A 20,094-nucleotide genomic window follows, 5' to 3' on the forward strand; every position below is an offset into this window, starting at 1 on the left:
GGCCAGAAGTATTTTAAATCGGAAATTAGTACGCTATAAGAACTTGTTTAATTACATTAAAACGGAAGAACCGATCCCAAATTGGCGTCTCACGCCCCTGAACGATGGTTGAGCACAGTTTTTACAACTCAAGGGTATCGAGTGACACGATTAGGCTACCGAAACACATAAACTTTAGGGTCGGTCAGTTTTATGATTCAAAGGGTGGATCAATGAATGGAAAATCTTAATCGTAAGCCAAATCCCACTTTGTAACTGGCAGGCAAAAATGAATAGTAAAGTTATGAATTATTAAAGATATTTTAATACATATTTATTCGTATCAATATATATTGGATAAAAACTAAAAAAAAGCGCGTGTAGATAACGAAAAAAAAAACAATAAAAATATAGCTGAAAAAATGTGTGGAATCAGGAGAAAATATGCGGAGCCCACTGTATAATACTTAGTAGCATAGTACTAGCTGCATAGTTGCCACCCACCAAATTTCTATACTGATTCTTTCAAAAATACTTGAGTTGGATTTTCTCACTTACATAGATTACGTATCTAACTGGGTACTACAAACCTACAAAGTATGAAAAAAATCGGAGAGGGAAAGGTCGTGTCCACCTCTTGTGAATGGATGAAAATTTGAAGCCAGTTTTTTCTAGATCAAGCAAATAACCTATCAAGTGACAATTGTACAAATTGCTGAGAAGTATTAATGGATTTCCCTTTACATAGGATAATGATATCGCCAGCAAACACTTTTGTGATAACTGGAGTTATTGATTATGGTTCATTGATTCTACAAGTTTCATTAATAACTCTGAGAAACAGTGTTACACTGAGGACGGATCCCTATGGTACACCGTTTTTCTTACCATTTCCTTTTCGTACCATTTCCTTAAGCTTGATCAAAGTTCGGTGTTCCCACACCATATCGTAGGCTTTCTCAACATCTTGGCTAACAGCGAGAACATGTTGGTTATTGGCAAAGGTTTTTTGGATGTGCGTATTAAAACTAACTATGTAGGTGTGAATATGGTGCTGTGTCCGATTCGAGATTGATTCCTGAGGTGATTTGAAACAACTTTTTCCTTAGGGAAAAAATTCTCGGAGGCTTTGTTAACAAGATATTATGGAAAAACCCCAACCAATCACAGCACGAGTCTATCAGCTGAGCTCCTGCGGTATCATTGGCTGCGCGCTACCGCGGGAGGTCAGCGGCAGACTCGCGCTCCGATTGGTCGGGGTTTTTCGTTAATATCTTGTTAACAAAGCCTCCGAGAATTTTTTCGCTAAGGAAAAAGTTGTTTCATATCACCCCAGGAATTACCCCTTTCAAGGACTTACACCTATGTTGGGACACCCTGCATATTATATTTAAGTCTATTTAATTAGATACGTATACGTATAGTCATAAAGAATTCGACTTCTAAACATGGAATACGACGACTTCTGTAGCTGTGCCAAAATGATATAATACCTTGTAATATATATATATAACAAGTTACAAAGCATCGTTTACGAAGATTTTTTCTAGTACATTCTGCTTTTTATTGTACATTGTTTTCTAATTAATTGCGTGAAATAGACTTTTGACATATTAATATAAAGAATATTAATATAAAGTTAGAAAATTAATAAAGGAATACATTGTTACAGCGTTTTCATGTCCTCGGAGACCAGACATAGGACGTGAAGGCAAACCAATCAATTTAAGGGCCAATCACTTCCAAATTACTATGCCACGCGGTTATGTACATCATTATGATATTAATATTCAACCTGATAAGTGTCCTCGTAAAGTTAATAGAGAAATTATAGAAACAATGGTACATGCAAATAGCAAACTATTCGGAACTCTTAAGCCTGTGTTTGATGGCAGAAATAATTTATATACAAGAGACCCCATACTGATTGGTAACGACAAAGTAGAATTAGAGGTAATTATAATATCAGAACAGAAGTTCTGTTTCTATTATACAGGGTGTTTCATTTAACTTGACAAATCTAAATATCTCGAGAAATACGCATCGTACAAAAAAAATGTTTCAAATAAACCCTCAATATTTTGATAACTAAATTAGCACGCCCCTGGGGGTAGGGCGTAGGCAACTTTGGAATCTTAAATGGAAACCCCCATTTTTTATTGCAGATTCAAATTCTACGGAAAAAAGTACGTAACTTTTATCTGAAACGTTTTTTTTTTTCGAATCATGATAGATGGTAGTGGAGTCGGCGTAAATTAGCTAATCATTCGATTTTTACAATGGGAACCCCCATGTTTAATTTAACATGCTTCAAAGTTAATCAAATATTAACGAGGCGGAACTTGTTTTCGGCGGAAATGTTCTCTCAGCATCGGGGTGCATGATTAATTACTTTATTCTCTACTGTTAGCGCTACCCAGGAACAACAACGTGGACGTAGTCGTTTTCGGTTCCCTTCGGGGTGCTTTTTTTTTAATAAAGTAGTTAATCAAGCATCCCGATGCTGAGAGAACATTCCGAAAACAAGTTCCGCCTCGTTAATATTTGATCAACGTTGACGCATATTTAATGAAACATTGGGGTTCCCCTAGAAAAACTTAAATGATTAGATAATTTACGCCGACTCCACCGCTATCTATCACGATTCGAAAAAAAAAAAAACGTTTCAGATCAAAGTAACGTACTTTTTTCCGTAAAATCTGTATCTGCAATAAAAAATGGGGATTTCCATTTAAGATTTCAAAGTTGACCCCACCCTACCCCCAGGAGGCAGTGGAGGCGGGCTAATTTTAGCACGGGAGGATGGCCCATTTGAAAATATTGAGGGTTTATTCAAAACATTTTTTTCGTACGATGCGTATTTCTCGAGATATTTCGATTCGTCAAGTTAAATGAAACACCCTGTATATGTTGATGATCCTGATAACCATTTTATGACAATTATATTTTTACAACAGGTTACACTACCTGGAGAGGGTAAAGACAGAGTTTTTAAAGTATTTATAAAATGGATGGCTCAAGTTTCACTATTTGCTTTAGAAGAAGCTCTAGAAGGACGTACAAGACAAATACCATATGATGCTATACTTGCTTTAGATGTTGTAATGAGGCATTTACCATCCATGACATATACTCCAGTAGGTAGATCATTCTTCAGTACGCCTGATGGATACTATCATCCCTTAGGAGGTGGTAGGGAAGTCTGGTTTGGTTTCCATCAGTCTGTTAGACCATCACAATGGAAAATGATGCTGAATATTGATGGTATACATTTACCATTTTTGGATTAAGTATTCTACTTATCAGTATTACATACTCTTACATTAATTAGTTATCTTACATATGGTCTATCTTTTGTAGTATCTGCAACTGCATTTTACAAAGCACAACCAGTTATAGAGTTTATGTGTGAAGTGTTAGATATTCGAGACATAAACGAACAAAAGAAACCACTCACAGATTCCCAACGAGTTAAGTTTACAAAAGAAATCAAAGGACTTAAAATTGAAATTACACACTGTGGAACGATGAGGCGGAAGTATCGAGTGTGTAATGTTACTCGCAAACCGGCCCAAATGCAGTCGTAAGTATATACGAAAACGATTTTAATATTATACAAAGTATATTTGATGATATTAATTGGAAATTTTAGGTTTCCACTCCAACTAGAAAATGGACAAACAGTTGAGTGTACCGTTGCAAAGTATTTCTTAGACAAGTACAAAATAAAGTTGCGCTATCCACATCTTCCTTGCTTACAAGTCGGACAAGAACACAAGCATACATACTTGCCACTTGAGGTTTGTTGAATATAGTTTTGTATCTATAATTAATGATTAAGAGATTACACCAGGTTGAAGGACTCGAGCAATGGAAAAATTGTTTTAATAAAGTGAGATCACCTGATCATAATTATTTTTCGTTCAAACTTGTAACAATGTTTTACCAATTTTTTTTACTATGCAGTGAATTATAGTTAACATGTGATTTTGTTTATTAGTTACTTTAGATTTTGATATTAAAAATAAGCGTTTTTCATTTCCGTGTAATAAATCAGGAAAGAGTTTAAACAATCGCTATTTTGGTATTTCTCGATTTAGAAAATTCCAACGTTAACCGATAAACTACATATTCACGATTAAAAGTATATTTTGAAACTTTACTTTAGTAGCTAAATGGAGCATACTTCACTATTATATTACAATATTATATCGACGTGCGTTATGAAAACTAGCATGCTTCAGTTTAATGCACGATTTGGGACTCTAAAGGGCTAAAGGGTATACATAGCAGGATAAGGGGGTCGAAATTGCCCATAAACCGATTTGGGTTTATGATATACCATTTGATAGCTTGTCAAGAAAAAACGGTCGGTGCAAAGTTCAACCATCTATCTCGATCAGGGGGGTAGTAATAGGGAAAATTCGGATTATCGGATTTTCCTCTATTTTCCTGTTTAGTGACGCGTAAAAAATCTGTAAAAAATCTAATTGATAGTATTTACCGGGGCACGTGTTAGAGAATTTTTTGCGTTCTTTAAATGAAAAATACATTTTTCTTATTGAAGTTTTAACGGCACCACGTTTATCATTTGACAGTAGCGACATATTATCATAAGTAGTGTCCTCAATTTTTTAATGATTTTTTGGAAAGGTGTGTCGTAGTTGAAAAAATCAGAAACCGATTTTGTCGACGTTTTTCCGTGAAAAAGTAATCATTACACTTCAAACCTGGTGTAACATCTTACTATATTTGTAAGAACTAAAACTATTCTTAGTAGAACTTTCTAAATGTTTGTCCTACAGAAGAATGAATATTAGCTCTTAGTTGTTGGATTGTCATAATATCGCCTGCCTTTTTTAACATGTTCACTGCATATGTTGCTTGTTTTTCTTGGTATTACATTTATGAAACAGTGTCAGAAACATGGCAAGAAAGATACTAAAAACAGGAAAAAATATCTCCTTGTTGTCTTATAATTCTCCCATGAATTAATAAATAGTAATCGTTAACTATAAATTGGTTCAGCTCGCTGGGGACATCGGCAATTTAATATACGCAGAGAACGTGTTAATGAAGTCAGTTTTGAGACATACACATGCGTACGTGCGCGCGCGTGAAGCTTCCGCTAACGGCCGGTCGTCTAAAAATAGATGCTAAGGATCACGGACGGTTTGTCTGTAGTGAAATTTTCTTACTTAGGACGCAACGTAGACTCTCTCAACATTATTAATAGTACTTAATATTGTAAACAACTATAAACAAAATATAATACTTACGTAATGTTTTTCTCTCAAATGGAAATTGAAGGCGTCAGTTTTGGACAGTAGTCTGCGCGGGAGTCGCCGTCCGATAATGTGTTAATAGAGGAATAGAGATAGCAACTTTGTGCGTACGCGTGTGTGTATATGTATATAATATATTTGACAGTCATCTGTTATTAGGTGTGTAATATTGTTGCTGGTCAACGTTGCATCAAGAAATTGACCGACATGCAGACGTCTACTATGATAAAAGCAACAGCCCGTTCAGCTCCAGACCGTGAACGAGAAATAAATAATTTGGTTAAAAGAGCTGACTTCAATAATGATTCATACGTTCAAGAATTTGGTCTGACGATATCAAATAGTATGGTGGAAGTTAGGGGTCGTATTTTAGTCCCGCCTAAGTTGCAGTATGGAGGGCGCGTAAGTTCCCTCAGTGGACAGGTGAGAGACTTCCAACTGAATCAGTCAGGTCTAGCCAAATCCCACATTTGCAGAGGCTCTTGTATTATTTTTGGTAGGGATACATTTTGTTCAATACTCTACAATATATACTTATTACGTACAATTCCGTTTATCCAAAATCTTCTATATTTATAAAACAAATTTGTATAGATATTTCTGTTTGAGGTTTATCAATAGAACTCCTACTCTCGTAGAAAGATTTTCGAAGATTTAAGTGGTATACTTTGGTCTTGAAAACTTCAAATAATATCAATTTTACGAAGGTTCTAAGCTCAGTTTTATTAATTCCATTTATTTGGCTGGTTCACGAAAAAAGTTACTTTTAAAGAGCTGAAAATTATTCGTACATTACAAAAAGTTGTGGAAACTTTATAACAATACTTTCATAATTCAATTTTTGCAAATAGCATTGTTGTGTGCCGGAAAATGCAGTGATGTAATCGCATTTTTAAAAATGACCTAAGGCATCTTAAGTCGGGTCTGTGCTATACAGAGTGTTAATAAAAATGTAAGTCACTGTCACAGGGTGCATTCTACATGCCAAACTACATAATTGGAAGACGAAATTGGTTCGAGGCTTTATTTCGGAGATATTAATTGTTGAAAGTACAAGCGAAATATGCGTAAAGCAGTCCATACACAACGTGACCGGTCTTAGAGACGGTCTCATGAGACTCAGCGGGCAGAAAAAGACACCTAAGTCTCATGCGATCGTCTCAGGAGCCGTTTTGATAGAGTATAGCCTACTTAAGTCTAACAATAAACTAAGACTATTTATTTCATTAATACCAGATATATACACATTTTACTGACGCTCGCTCTTGTACGTTTCACGCCCCCTCTCCCCCCCTCACCCTTGGGCCTTTCACTCGTCACCTGAATGCATTTTCGACATTTCTGATTGTCGTTTTCGTTTGACATGCAGAATCGACCTTATGAAAGTTTCCCAGATTTTTATTAACATTCCGTATAACAAAGCGTTCTTATACACACAGAATGTTTTAGCTAACCTGATCACCTCGAATAATGACTTATCGGTACGCTTTATTAATATTTTGAGGCGTGGAACTTAAATGACATCAAGGGGCACATCTTATAAGGTACGTGCTCTTTTTGTGAGTGGAGGCACTTCAGAGATTTCAAGGTCACCTTGATTTTTGTAACAGATAACGTATTTTTTGTACCATAGGTCGATGGAGTATCAAATTATGAGTAAAGATGTGCTGACCTTCATACGCCCTGAACCTAATAGTTAACGAGATATTTACAAAATAATGACTGTATTGACGTTAAGGGGCATCGGTTCGAGCAGCTATAGCTTCCAGATAGTAAGTACGTATTAACAATTATTTTGTAAATATCTCGTTAACTATTAGGTTTAAGACGTATGAAGGTCAACACATTTTTACGTAGAGTTTGATATTCTATCGATCTATGGTACAAAAAATAGTTCATTCCGTTAAAAAAATCAAGGTAACCTGGAAATCTCTAAAATGCTTCCGCCCACAAAAAGAGCACGTACCTTATAAGATGTGCCCCTTGATGCCATTTAAGTTCCATGCGTCAAACTTTTCATACAGTGTGCCGTTAAGTTATTATTCGAGATGATCCCGTTAGCTGGGACATCCTGTATAAGGTGTCTCAGCAAAACCTGAACAATTAAATATCTGGTATGCTTTTGATGATACAAACAATATTGAAAGCCCAGTTTGAATGGTTTCGACGAAGGAATACTGCGGGCGAAAATATTCTATACCCTAATTTTTTTATTCGACTTTTTCGTTTTTTTTTCAAGGTCATTCGTATTTTTTGGCAGGAAAGAATATATTTTTTTTCTATTGCATCTTATAGCGGATGGTGAAACACATTCAGCTACATTTAACATGGGAAGGCACGGAAGTGTCCGATCTCGATGAAACTTTGTACGTTTGTTAAGTAGGTAAAAATAAGGTACACGTATTTTTTTTTATCGGTTGAGAGGCAACTTTAAGGGGTGAGACCACCGCTCAAAATTTCGACCCGAAAGTCAGAAGAGATACATGAAAACTTCTAATGGGTGAGTTTCATGGTCTTTTATATACAATAATATGGTGCTGACAAATTTTATAACTTTATTTTACAACTTATTCAAATTTACGTAGTAACAAAAAGTGACGAGCGTTTCATTCCAAATTCATTGGTATATTTATGAAATTGTCTCCTTCGGTATCACAGATTTTTATTATTTATATCCTATGCGCACATATGCTGAAATACCACGCGATACTAAATCGAATCCTATCGAACGATATTACATCATCATCATCCAGGTGGTGGTAGTTGTATGCTAGGAACGCACCTGTGGGAGGGGAGATCGGTACCTCCCCTAAGGCCGCGGCTAATGTGGTTGAAATGGCAAGGCCTACCCATCCCTTTATGGAATGGAGTGCGTTACCTGGAGTAGTATTATTCTACCACCACTTCGGATCAGTCCACGACTTTCTTTAGGCCCCGGGGATATATGAAGGCACGCACAAATCCGTCCTTTATCTACCTAATTCTGTTAGCTTTTGGAGTAAGATATTGGGGTAACCGGATCATCGTCCCAAGCAAGAACCTGACAATCACATCTTGGTTGTTTTACCCTCACTCTGTTGTCCTTGCTGGTCTATTTTGTGAGCAGTCTTGCCATTGTCGTCCACCAGACTTTGCCGAAATTCCTGCAGAATGGGCTGAATCTCAGTTTCATCAGGACGTTGGTGACAAGCACTGCCGCCTGTCTTTACCCCCCCCCCCCCCCCAGAAAAGGGAAATTGACGGTCGTGCGATTTCACCGGACATCACCCAAATTCGCTTCCGTGGGTAAGAATATCAGTTTCATCAGGAAATCTCAGAGCCGTTGGTCTGGTTTTTGCGTGCGTACTGTCACAAACGAGATATAAGAATAGATCTAACATCTTATGGGATTTGGTGTCCCACGAAAATTACGCCGGTTCGAGCGCATTCCACAAGAAAATTTCCGGCTTCAGGAACTACGTTCGCCAGCGTGATGACTCAAAGCACACACACACACATCTGTGACAGCATATAACGATACATACTACCCTGTTCAAAAAGTTCCAGGACAAGTCAAATAATTCACGTACTATTCATTTATTTATCAATTTCTATTTTGTCGCCTTCAAAGCAATCCCTAGTGCTCACAATACATTTTTGCCAACGTTTTTTCCACTCTTCAAAACATCCCAAAAATTAAATTTCTGTGATGGCATTTAATTCTTTCAGTGAATTTTGTTTAATCGCCTCAATCGATTGAAATCAACGTCCCCGTAGCGGTTGTTTTAATTGGGAAAGAAGAAAAAAATCGTAGGGAGCTTGATCGGGCGAATACGGTGCTTGAGGAATGAGATTCGTTGAGTTTTTAGCCAAAAAGTTGCGAACAAGCATTGAGGTCTGGGCCGGTGCATTATCATGATGCCAAATCCAGCTGTCATTCTTCCATAGGCTGGGTCGCTTTTTATGAACTGAATCACGTAACCGCTTCATGACACACAAATAGTACTCTTTATTGACTGTTGTGCCAGTTGGTAGAAATTCTTTGTGTACCACACCGCAATAATCAAAGAAAACCGTAAGGAGAACCGCGACATTATAAAAATCGCCGCTCGTTGTAACTTCAGTTGACAAACTCAACTGCTGTTTATACACTATTCGACTGATCTGAAGTTGGCAATGCAAATATGTTCTACACAGTTGTGGTAATTACATAGAATAAAAATAAGTGATATAGTATTCTACTGTTTCTTGTAAACGAGACTGTCCTGGAACTTTTTTAACAGGGGAGTACACCCACGAGCAAACTCGGCTTCCTGTAGAGGAAAAAGTGGCGTAAGAAAAGAGCTTCCTACCATTTAGAAAAATTTATTTCAGATACTGAAATAAATGTTAAACCGAATGTTAATTTGGCATAAATTTCAGTAATTGCCAAAACTAAACGGTAGGAGGCCCTTCGCCTACCTCACTTTTTCCCCTAGCGGAAGCCGAGTTTGCTCGTCGGTGTACATACATTATTGCCCCGGTTTCGCTAACAAGGAATGGAATACTGAAATGGTACGGGGGTTTTTGTCGCCCTCGAAGCATGGGACAGAAAATTACATTGCATGTTATGTCTATTCTTATATCTCGTCTGTGGTATTGTGTATGGTATTTCCGAAGCTCCCGCGCAACTTGCGCCATTTTTTTCCAGTCGAGTAGGTGGTCATTGTTGCCGGGGGCCATTTGCCTTACCCTCCCAGAGTCCGATGTTCCGGCTGCGTGCCCAGAAGGCTGAAAAGACGGTCCCGGCCCTCATCGATGGGTGCGCCCGTTTGTAAGAGATAACTTTGAAGTGACCTTGAACACCAAATAAGTGATCATACTCTGAAACAATGTTGGGATAGTATGGGAATTTACTATTCATATCATAAACCATTACTGTTCAGCGTAAGGGCCTTTTAGGATCCTTTTTTTGGTGTCTTTTCGTAGACAAAGAAGTTCAGACTCCCGTCTCTGTTACTTTACTACAAGTTGGACTTTGCTGTTGTAAACGCTCAAAGTGATGTCCATCAGCCGCGGTACACTTTTTAAAATGAATAATCAAGAACTGTGATATTATATCAACTGTTCCTCGTGTGATCGCAGCACATCCTGTAATTAAGTATACGATTGTAAATATCTTCTTTTAGCTAACCCTAAAGAAAAAAAATCTATTGACGTCAGATCTGACGAACATACTGACCGTTATATACGTCCAATCCGGGGACGTATTTTTAATTGATTACATTGTGTAGCTACCTGTGTATAATAGGCTGGGCATAACCATCATGTTAGTGCCATGTAGTTCGACAAATACTTACTGACATATCTCTTAACAATTCATCCATATCATGTGATGAAGACGCTGTATATTTTTGTACATTTAGTATAATTATGTTTTTCTTTTTGTACATTGATTTTAATTTTTAAAATGCCGCACTAAATATGTACAGCCCGTGGTTTTTGTTTGCCTATTTGTCTCATCTATCGTGCATTTTCTACAGACCCATAATACACATGTCCACGATTTACGTGGTCATATCTACTATTTCAAAGGACGTGAATAATCGCTTGATTACAGCTTGTGCTGCGGTCATGTCAGAAACAATTAAAATACAGAGTGCGAAAATCAAAGAACGTGCCGCTCTAAAAAACTGTCGTGTTGACGCGCGCGTGTGTGTGTGGCTATGGGGCATCAGCAACAGTGAGGACCGATCGACAGATTACAGGTGCCGACGCGGCGGTTCTTTGGAGCGGTACAGTCTTTAATTTGCGCAGCGAGAGAATCACCCTATAGTGTCATAATCCGTGACTGCTCGTTTTGGAAATGTATTTATAACATAAACAGTAAGTTCACGTACAATTCTACCACTGTCTTAGAATGTGATCACTTTTTTGGGGGTACAAGGGCAGTTCAAGGTAACACCAAGGTGACTTAAAAGTCACCCCATGGTCATCTCTCGGACAGAGTTGAATGTGTTTCAACGTCTGCAACAAGATGCAGTAGAACAAAATATATGCTATCCCGCAAAAAAAGACAAGTGACTCTGAAAAAAATTCCCAAAAAATTAGGGTAAAAAGTTGTTTTTGCCGCAGTATTCCTCTTCATTCAATTGGGCTTTCAATATTTTTTATATAATTAAAAATAAATGAGACATTTAAGTGTTCGGGTTTTGCTGAAGCATCTTGTATAGCAAAGTTATAAAAATTCTTAAAATAGCGCAAGAAAAATATTATATAACTTTATGTTAAATAACATTTTTCGTGTTAAGCTGGGTTTACACTATACAAAGTATATAAGCGAAATAGTAAGCGAATATGCCTTTAAAAACATTTAAGAAATCTGAATCAACGAAAGTAATAAATATAAATATAACAAGATAGGTATTAATGCGCTATTGCCTAGCGTGAATTTAACTATCTTTTAAGAGTTTTACTTATTCTCTTCATCGTAGATGACATCGATATTCAGATGTGAAATACGACACGTTATGTAAGAAAAATAAAAACACATTCGCATAGAAAGGTATTGGTAAGAACGTACTTTAATAAGATGGTAACATCATACATATTAGTTCCGTAATGTTTCACTTAAACATTTCATAAGTGATAACAAAAATTAATAGAGAATTCAAACCTCGAAATGGTTTAAATGTATAAATAGTACTTTCCGTAATCTGAAGTCGCGAAAACAACACAGTATAAAAGAAAGATCATTCATCGACCTTAAAAAAATCTGGTAATTAATTTTCTGATCAGCCAACCAGTAAATTTTTTGGAAAAGATTATCACAATAGTTCATTAGACTATTTTGAAAGCGTTGAAAAACGAAATTTGTCTTAGTAAAAATGCTACAATTTGCACATATGAAGGAATCTTACGAACTGTGGTTCGGCCTTTCCGCAGAAATTTCCGAATTTTTATCAGTTTATTTTTTGAAATTAAAATGCTCAACCACATAAAAAAGGCTGATAACCATCTCGGAACATAGTTCGTACGAAAATTCGTAAGAAATATGCATAAAGGGAAAACTATTTTAGTATCAAGACAAACAGAATATTACTATTGTTTCTTTACATGGACGGCATAATTTCCTAAAATGAAGAATACTACATTTACTGTGAAAACAACGATTGGATATGTAATCGCTTGCTCTGAAGATTCACATGTGGAGATATCCCGAGCAGAAATCTACAAAATACCATATTCCATCGGATAAGTATATATTCGAGAAACCATGAAAAGTGTTAACAAAATATTTTTGATAATATTTATTTTACAAAAGGGATATGAAATGTGAATGTAATTTGATAAAGAGAAACATGAATCGGATCTTTGCATGCCTGGGTTAGTCTGGCATAAAGACAATTTTATATTTCTTATTTGTTCATCAATTTTTAATCTAAAGTGACATTTCTGTGTGATAAAATGGAAATATTGCAATCTTTCCCAAAATCATAATACAGTTGGCCTTCATTTTTTATATTTGAAATACATTTAAAAGAAATCAGTAAATTACCAAATGAATGCATGGGTTCTAGACCTGGTTGATTTTGATATTTGGGCTGTTAATGTAATGAAGATTTAAGTTATTTTAATAAAGGCAAGCGCATGATACACGGCAGTTATTTAGCTGTTGATATTTTTAAAAAAAGTTACATTTCCTATTAACCCTCGAACGGTATACTGCAATTTCGTTTAAACACACACTGAAATATATTTACACAAGGTATACAGTTAAATGTGTTACAGTCCGATATCTTCGAACTAAAATAACATATGAAAGCATCGGTTAGTTAGACGTTATTTGGAATTATGGAACAAAACTTTCGATGATATAAGCCAGGGGTGGCCAACAGGCAGCTCGCAAACACGCTGGCCCGCCGTCCTACCGGCCTGCTCTGCACATTGAGCTCTATCCTAATAGTCCAGCCGAATTAGACATGAAATGTATCATTTCATAAAAAAAGCTTTAATAGGTACTTTATTGCTTAACTCGATCGTATTTATTATTAGAAATCAGGATCTGTTCGAAGTAAGAAATGATTTGCAATAATAAACAATGCGAGACTGTATAATCGTCAAAATTAGTGCCTTTTTTTATTTGTCGGCTTATATCTTGGAATTGAGCGGACATGAAGGAAAATATACACTACAAAAGTTATAGGTAATTAAGTAATCTATAATACGAGATATACATATTTCGTTAAGATAGCGCCACTAGTTGAGCTGCAAATTACTTTTAAACACAAAAATTTGATATATTTTCAGACATTGAATATTTCTGTGAAAAGTGCGTGGATGCCATTGACACTCATAAATAAGATAGTCCTAGTATTCCCTAACAAGTAACTAACCCAAGTGGTGCCCTATCGGTTGAAAACTTTTTGTGTTAATATGTTATAAAGTGAAATATCCGACGTTTTCTGTAGGCTGTTACAGGCAAGGTACATCGTTACTTCCGGTTGTAATGATTTATCCATTACTTATAGTCTGTTTCACAAGAGCGTTGGAGCGATATCTGGAAAAATATTTTATATTTTTCAAAAATTTTAAAACAGGCTTGTAGTATATCTAAAACACTACCTTGAGGCGACCATGAATACTAAAAGGGTGGTTAAATTCCAAGACAGTGTTAGGATGGTACGTGAACTTATTGTTTATGTTTTCGGTTATTTTGTTCATTTACAAACATTAATTTACGTTCTTTGTACATCCGCACAGCTTCTCTCAAGCACTGTCTAGTTTCACCATAAATCAAAATTATTTCAGTCTTCTCTTGCTTGGAATAGTACAGTGGGCTCTAACTATATTGCCACTCAACATATTGCCATGTGAGGCTCTTCCCCTTCACACGCACTTTCGCGCGCACAAATTTGCTCTCCCACCACGTTGCGTACGCCGGCGCACCAGCACGATCCAGTTTTTGCGCAGTCGCTGAGGTCGAGGCTATGACGACAGAACTTAGTATGGAGGGGGCTCTGAACTCATTGCCATTTTACTCTCCTACAGTCCCGGCCATGGCAATATATATTAAGAGTCCAATGTATAATAATTCATCATGAAACGCTTATCGATACACTAATACGATACGCTATTCTCTTCGTAATTAGCTGGGAAACAAACCTTCAGCATATTAGTAGTGTGTTGATCAACATAACTCAAAAAACCTTCAACGTTTACTGACAGCACTCTACCACTCCAAACGTCATAATGAATCGAATAATTAGAGCTCTTGCTGCTATTACGTCAAAAACTGTTGAAAGAGTATCACAGTCCATGATTACTCGTTTTAAACAGAGTACCGCCACCGATGGACATCAGTTTGAACATTTGTAATATAAATAGTAAGTTCATGTATCATCACTGTCTTAGAATGAGACCACTTTTTTGGGGGATCAAGAGTACTTCAAAGTGACTTCAAGGTCATAACTCAGGCATGCTTGAATACATTTTAACACTCACTGCAATAGGCGGTAGAAAAAATATATACTTTCCTGCAAAAAATACCGATGATTTCGAAAAATTTGAACAAAAAATGACCATGGAACATTCCTTTTACTCGCAGTGTGTTCCTCCTTCGAAACCATTCAGATTATGTTTTAAACATTTTATAGTATCATTAAAAACAAAAGAGAGATTTAGATGTTCGTGTTTTGTTGAGACACACTGTACATGCAGTTTGCTGGGATAAGTCCAAATGGAGCTAGCGTTTGCTGTACAAGGGTTAATACAATTTACATTACTTTCACAGTCCAATATCACTTGATATTCCCTGATGGTACCAGTCCATTCCATGCAGCAGTAAAATGTATCGAATTTTTTTTTTTATTTATAGCCGTATTTTCTATGAAGTTTGCTTGATATTGTTTGAAACAATGTTTTTTTTTAGCTTCTACATAAAAACGAACAAAGAAGCAATGATTGCATGGATTGTGTAAAACACTGGTTCATCTACCTTGTTTATTTATTCGGTTCTATACTATATTTCATGATATTCAATGATATATATATACGTTTATATTTTTTTTTTTGCTAAAGACAAAACAGCAGGCTGTGCCTGCCCAAGGTGTTTGGGATATGCGCGGCAAGCAATTCTTCACAGGTGTGGAAATCAGAGTTTGGGCAATTGCTTGCTTTGCACCACAAAGGACTGTGCGTGAAGATGCACTTCGAATGTTCATAGCACAGTTGCAGAGAATAAGTAATGATGCGGGGATGCCAATTGTGGGGCAACCATGTTTTTGTAAATATGCTACTGGGCCAGATCAAGTAGAGCCCATGTTCAAGTATTTAAAAATGACATTTGCATCATTGCAACTTGTGTGTGTTGTACTGCCTGGGAAAACTCCCGTATATGGTAATTATACACATGTTTCAGTTTATATATTATAGTTAAACTGTGGATGCTTCTGCAAATATAGATTTTTGTAAACTATTACTTGTTTTTTCAAAGTATACTATCGTGGCACAAGCGTGTTGTGGCGGGGACCCAACGCGCTTTGGTCGTTGTCAGATTGTGAAGTACTACGTGTGTCTCTCCCCGTGGACCGACAAAGCAAATTCTTTTTTTATCGTTTTTTTTTAAGTCGGGTTTTTCGTTAATATCTCGTTAACAAAGCCTCGGATAACATTTTTGCTAAGGAAAAACTTGTTTCAAATCGCCTCACGAGTCTCCCATTTCCGGGTCCTCCAACATTTTTGTTACACCCTGTATATAATAGACTGTGCGGCCCTGTGGTAGGGATAAAGCGGCACTAGAGAGAGAGAGAGAGAGAGGACAATAACTGGAGTAGCTTTCTCCTCTTTCTAATAGGGCTGTTGGTGGAGGATTCCCCTACGGTTGTAGTGGAGGCATTACGTCTCGCGAATGCGATATCATCGCAAACCAGCCACCGCCTATCTTGGTAGTCATCTTTGAAAAAAAAAGATAATAAGTTACAGAAACTAGAATTGAAGAAATATTTGTACACTTTAATAAGAGTTCTATCAGGTTTCAAATAAAATAAAAACTCGATTAAACTGTATTAAATATTTACTACACCAACTTTAATTAACATTTTACTACATCGAATTTTGGGCAATCATAGAATACTGTAAATGCATACAATCCGCAGTATAATTATTATAAATTAGTAATATCATAGGATTCTACATTATTGTTCTGTCTTTTTTTCTGTAGCTGAAGTTAAAAGGGTAGGAGATACCCTTCTGGGTATGGCAACACAATGTGTGCAGGCAAAAAATGTTAATAAAACGTCACCACAAACACTGTCCAATTTATGCCTGAAGATTAATGTAAAACTGGGTGGTATTAATAATATTTTAGTACCCAGTATCAGACCAAAAGTATTTGACGAACCTGTCATTTTCTTTGGAGCTGATGTAACTCATCCTCCTGCTGGAGATAATAAGAAACCGAGTATAGCTGCAGTAGTTGCTAGCATGGATGCTCATCCATCTCGATATGCAGCTACTGTTCGAGTTCAGCAGCACAGACAGGAAATCATACAAGAACTTAGTTCAATGGTGAGGTAAGTGGACCAGTCAATTAAAATTTTTAAATACACTTAATGCAATATATCAGAAGTATTTGTCGTGCTTCTAAATGTTATATTGGATGTCCGTTTTAAGTGTCTACACTTGATTATTTCAAGGAAGAGAAGGAACAGAATACGTTGTCGTCTTAATTCGCATATTTTTCGTCACAGAAATTGCGCTATATATAATATTGTTTGAATGCAATGTTTCAATACTCAATAACTTTCGTGATTAAACTTTTTTGATATTTCTAAAAATAACGGAGATAGTAATAGTGGTAACTGTGATCGAACGGTGCATTAGCTAGCCCACCCTATATGTAGGTACGTCGAAAAAGTGAACGGGCGATTAGCGGGGAGAGCGCGCGGGTGATTGGAGCTCGCTTAATGCAGTATTCCTGGAAATTTAGCCCTCTACAGCCCCGAATACTGCAATAAACGAGCTTCTACTGTAACACAAAACTGATGTTCAAATAGTAACACTAGCAGCAAACTGCTAATATTAGAATAATGTGAATGTGTGTTCTTAATCTGCATTAATCTAAATTAGAGAATATTAATCACATGGAGATAATTTTATTTATTTCATTTCAAAGGATTGAACTTACTATATCTGTTTTTGTTAACTTGTACATTTCTTTTTAAGGGAACTTCTTGTAAGATTTTATAAGAGCACTGGAGGGTATAAGCCACATAGGATAATTCTTTATCGGGATGGTGTCTCGGAAGGCCAGTTTCTGCATGTATTACAGCACGAGTTAACTGCCATTCGTGAAGCTTGTATGAAACTCGAAGATGATTATAAACCTGGTGTAACATTTATTGTAGTACAAAAAAGACACCATACTCGCTTATTCTGCGCAGAAAAGAGAGAACAAAGTGGAAGAAGTGGAAATATACCTGCGGGTACAACAGTTGATATTTGTATTACACATCCAACTGAATTTGATTTTTATTTATGTAGTCACCAGGGTATACAGGTGAATTTCAAATGATTTTCCAAATTGTGTTTTATTTGACATGACATAAATGTGATATTATTTTCGGTTTAGGGCACGTCACGACCCTCACATTACCATGTTCTCTGGGATGATAATCATTTTGAAAGCGATGAATTACAATCTCTTACGTATCAACTGTGTCACACATATGTTAGGTGTACAAGATCTGTTAGTATACCTGCACCAGCATACTATGCTCACCTTGTAGCATTCCGAGCTAGATATCATTTGGTAGAAAAAGAACATGATAGGTAAGTAAAATGTTTTACTTATAGATGAAATACAGAATCTTAAAAACAAAAATTTATATTATTTGTACATAAAATAAGAAGTGTATAAGCATAAATAGTCTTAATATTCTGACTTTAAATACAAGAATACAGAAAAACTACATTCATTACGAATTATTACGTATATCGATTATTATAAATTGGTTTTAATTATATTTTACATTTGTTTTCACTAACAATGAAAGAAGGTTAATATTGAAGATTCGCCGTTTTAATACCTATGATAGACATGAAAAAATTACAAGAACAGGTGGAACCCTGTGGAAATAAACTTCTTTAAACGCAATGATGTCGGTAACTATCCGATAATACTCGAGTCGTACGAAACTTGTTTACCGGAAAACCACCGTTCCGGAAAATAACTACATTGTATAACGTACACGTGTTCTAAGTTAGAACTTTTAACACCACACGTTCACATTCGAACACAAACACTGATCTACAATCTTCCACGGTCCTTGATCTATTACTAAAAATTATTCGAATAAGTTGGTGTTTAATCTTATTGTCATTGGAATAATATAGCTAAAAGATATAATGAAAAATAATAAAATTTCTATTTTGCATTGGTAATTCCCATATTAAGTGATATTATATCCTTTCAAGTAGCTGTTGTTGCTCTATTTTTCTAACTCTGAATAGTTTACTTACACACAGTGAAAGAGATAGAAAACAATCTGTTGAAGACATTGTTTTCAATTTCTATACAGTAAATCCACTATTAAGAATTAATAATTGACAACCTATGTTTCTCATATTGCAATTTATGTTTTATATACTAAAATCTGGCTAACACATTTTTTATTTCGTTTTAGTGGAGAGGGTTCTCATCAATCAGGCTGCAGCGAGGATAGAACACCAGGTGCAATGGCAAGAGCTATCACAGTTCATGCAAATACCAAACGGGTTATGTACTTTGCATAATTTTTTTTACTCGTTGTACACACATGCAACTTATATCATAAGATTTTAATCATCATATCTTGCATGTGAATATTCCTAGATTGTTTTAGTGCTAGAAAATATTGCGTGACCAAGTTCTTGCTTATTTAAGTAAGTCTGCCCAATGTTCAAGACGCATGAAAGATTCTTGTATTGAGGTTAGTTGTCTTCTTTCTTTGTGTAAAATGTTTTATGTATGGTATCAATGACTAGGCTTTGGACAGACTTTTTACATTTAATATTTTATGAAGTAAGTTTCAAAAGAGGTGCTTTTAGTTAATCATGTTTTGGATTAGATTAAGATGTACGCAGCTTGACTGGTGAGTTATTTTGCTTTGAAGACTATAAACAGATAATTAAAGACATAAATCAACTGCCGTGCATATTATTAGTATCATTCTTGAGAATTGTTTATAATAATTTGAATATTGATTTCAATGGAAATACTTGATGAATTATTCGCATTGCAAATCATTGAAAGTGAAATGTATAATGGTGGTGAAATTCTTAGAAGATGATTAAATATGTAGCAAGTTAATTTAACTCTTTGCAGACAGATGTTGTTAAATAAGCAGCATCAGGTTTTATTGGTACGATCGGAAGTTATTATTAGAAAACTACAATAAAACAACGTACTTGTGTCTGTTCCTAAGATTTATGTTTACAATACATAATCAAGTTTCACATGGAAAATGTTCTCAACATTTAATAACTAGTTTCAAGTCTACAAAGCGTTAAACAATCTGATATTGTTAACATAAACTATAGAGGATGTATATTTTGTACACTCCATTTTTATTTCACTTACCTAATTTTTCGTATGTAGCACGGAAGTTATCGTGTACGCTTATGCCGAGAAAGTTATAATGCAGCTTGAACTGTGGTAGCACTTTATTCATATCAACTACACATTGATTTAAAATTTTTTAAGGGAACTATAAAAAATATCTCTCACACGGTATTTAAGATCACGAGATGATTATTCATTCAGATAAACAATCGTTGTCTCGGAGTTAAATCTACCTGACATTGAAAGCTGGACTAATTTTAAAAACCCATC

General features: G+C 35.8%; 1 protein-coding gene across 1 annotated transcript in view; it reads left to right on the plus strand.

The window, feature by feature from the left end:
- The window catches only part of LOC107189782 (protein argonaute-2), a 35,091-nt gene extending 15,649 nt beyond the window's left edge, over positions 1–19,442 (plus strand). The window contains exons 4-13 of the mRNA XM_015578407.1: positions 1,652–1,932; positions 2,937–3,243; positions 3,340–3,562; positions 3,632–3,779; positions 5,424–5,687; positions 15,303–15,621; positions 16,444–16,795; positions 17,448–17,781; positions 17,854–18,053; positions 18,908–19,442. Coding sequence (XP_015433893.1) covers positions 1,652–1,932; positions 2,937–3,243; positions 3,340–3,562; positions 3,632–3,779; positions 5,424–5,687; positions 15,303–15,621; positions 16,444–16,795; positions 17,448–17,781; positions 17,854–18,053; positions 18,908–19,016 — 2,537 coding nt within the window. The 3' untranslated portion in view covers positions 19,017–19,442. The remainder of the gene's footprint in view (positions 1–1,651; positions 1,933–2,936; positions 3,244–3,339; positions 3,563–3,631; positions 3,780–5,423; positions 5,688–15,302; positions 15,622–16,443; positions 16,796–17,447; positions 17,782–17,853; positions 18,054–18,907) is intronic.
- The last annotated feature ends 652 nt before the right edge of the window (positions 19,443–20,094 follow it).

Source organism: Dufourea novaeangliae, unplaced genomic scaffold (genome assembly GCF_001272555.1).
Source record: "Dufourea novaeangliae isolate 0120121106 unplaced genomic scaffold, ASM127255v1 scaffold162, whole genome shotgun sequence".
Taxonomy (NCBI): Eukaryota; Metazoa; Arthropoda; class Insecta; order Hymenoptera; family Halictidae; genus Dufourea; species Dufourea novaeangliae.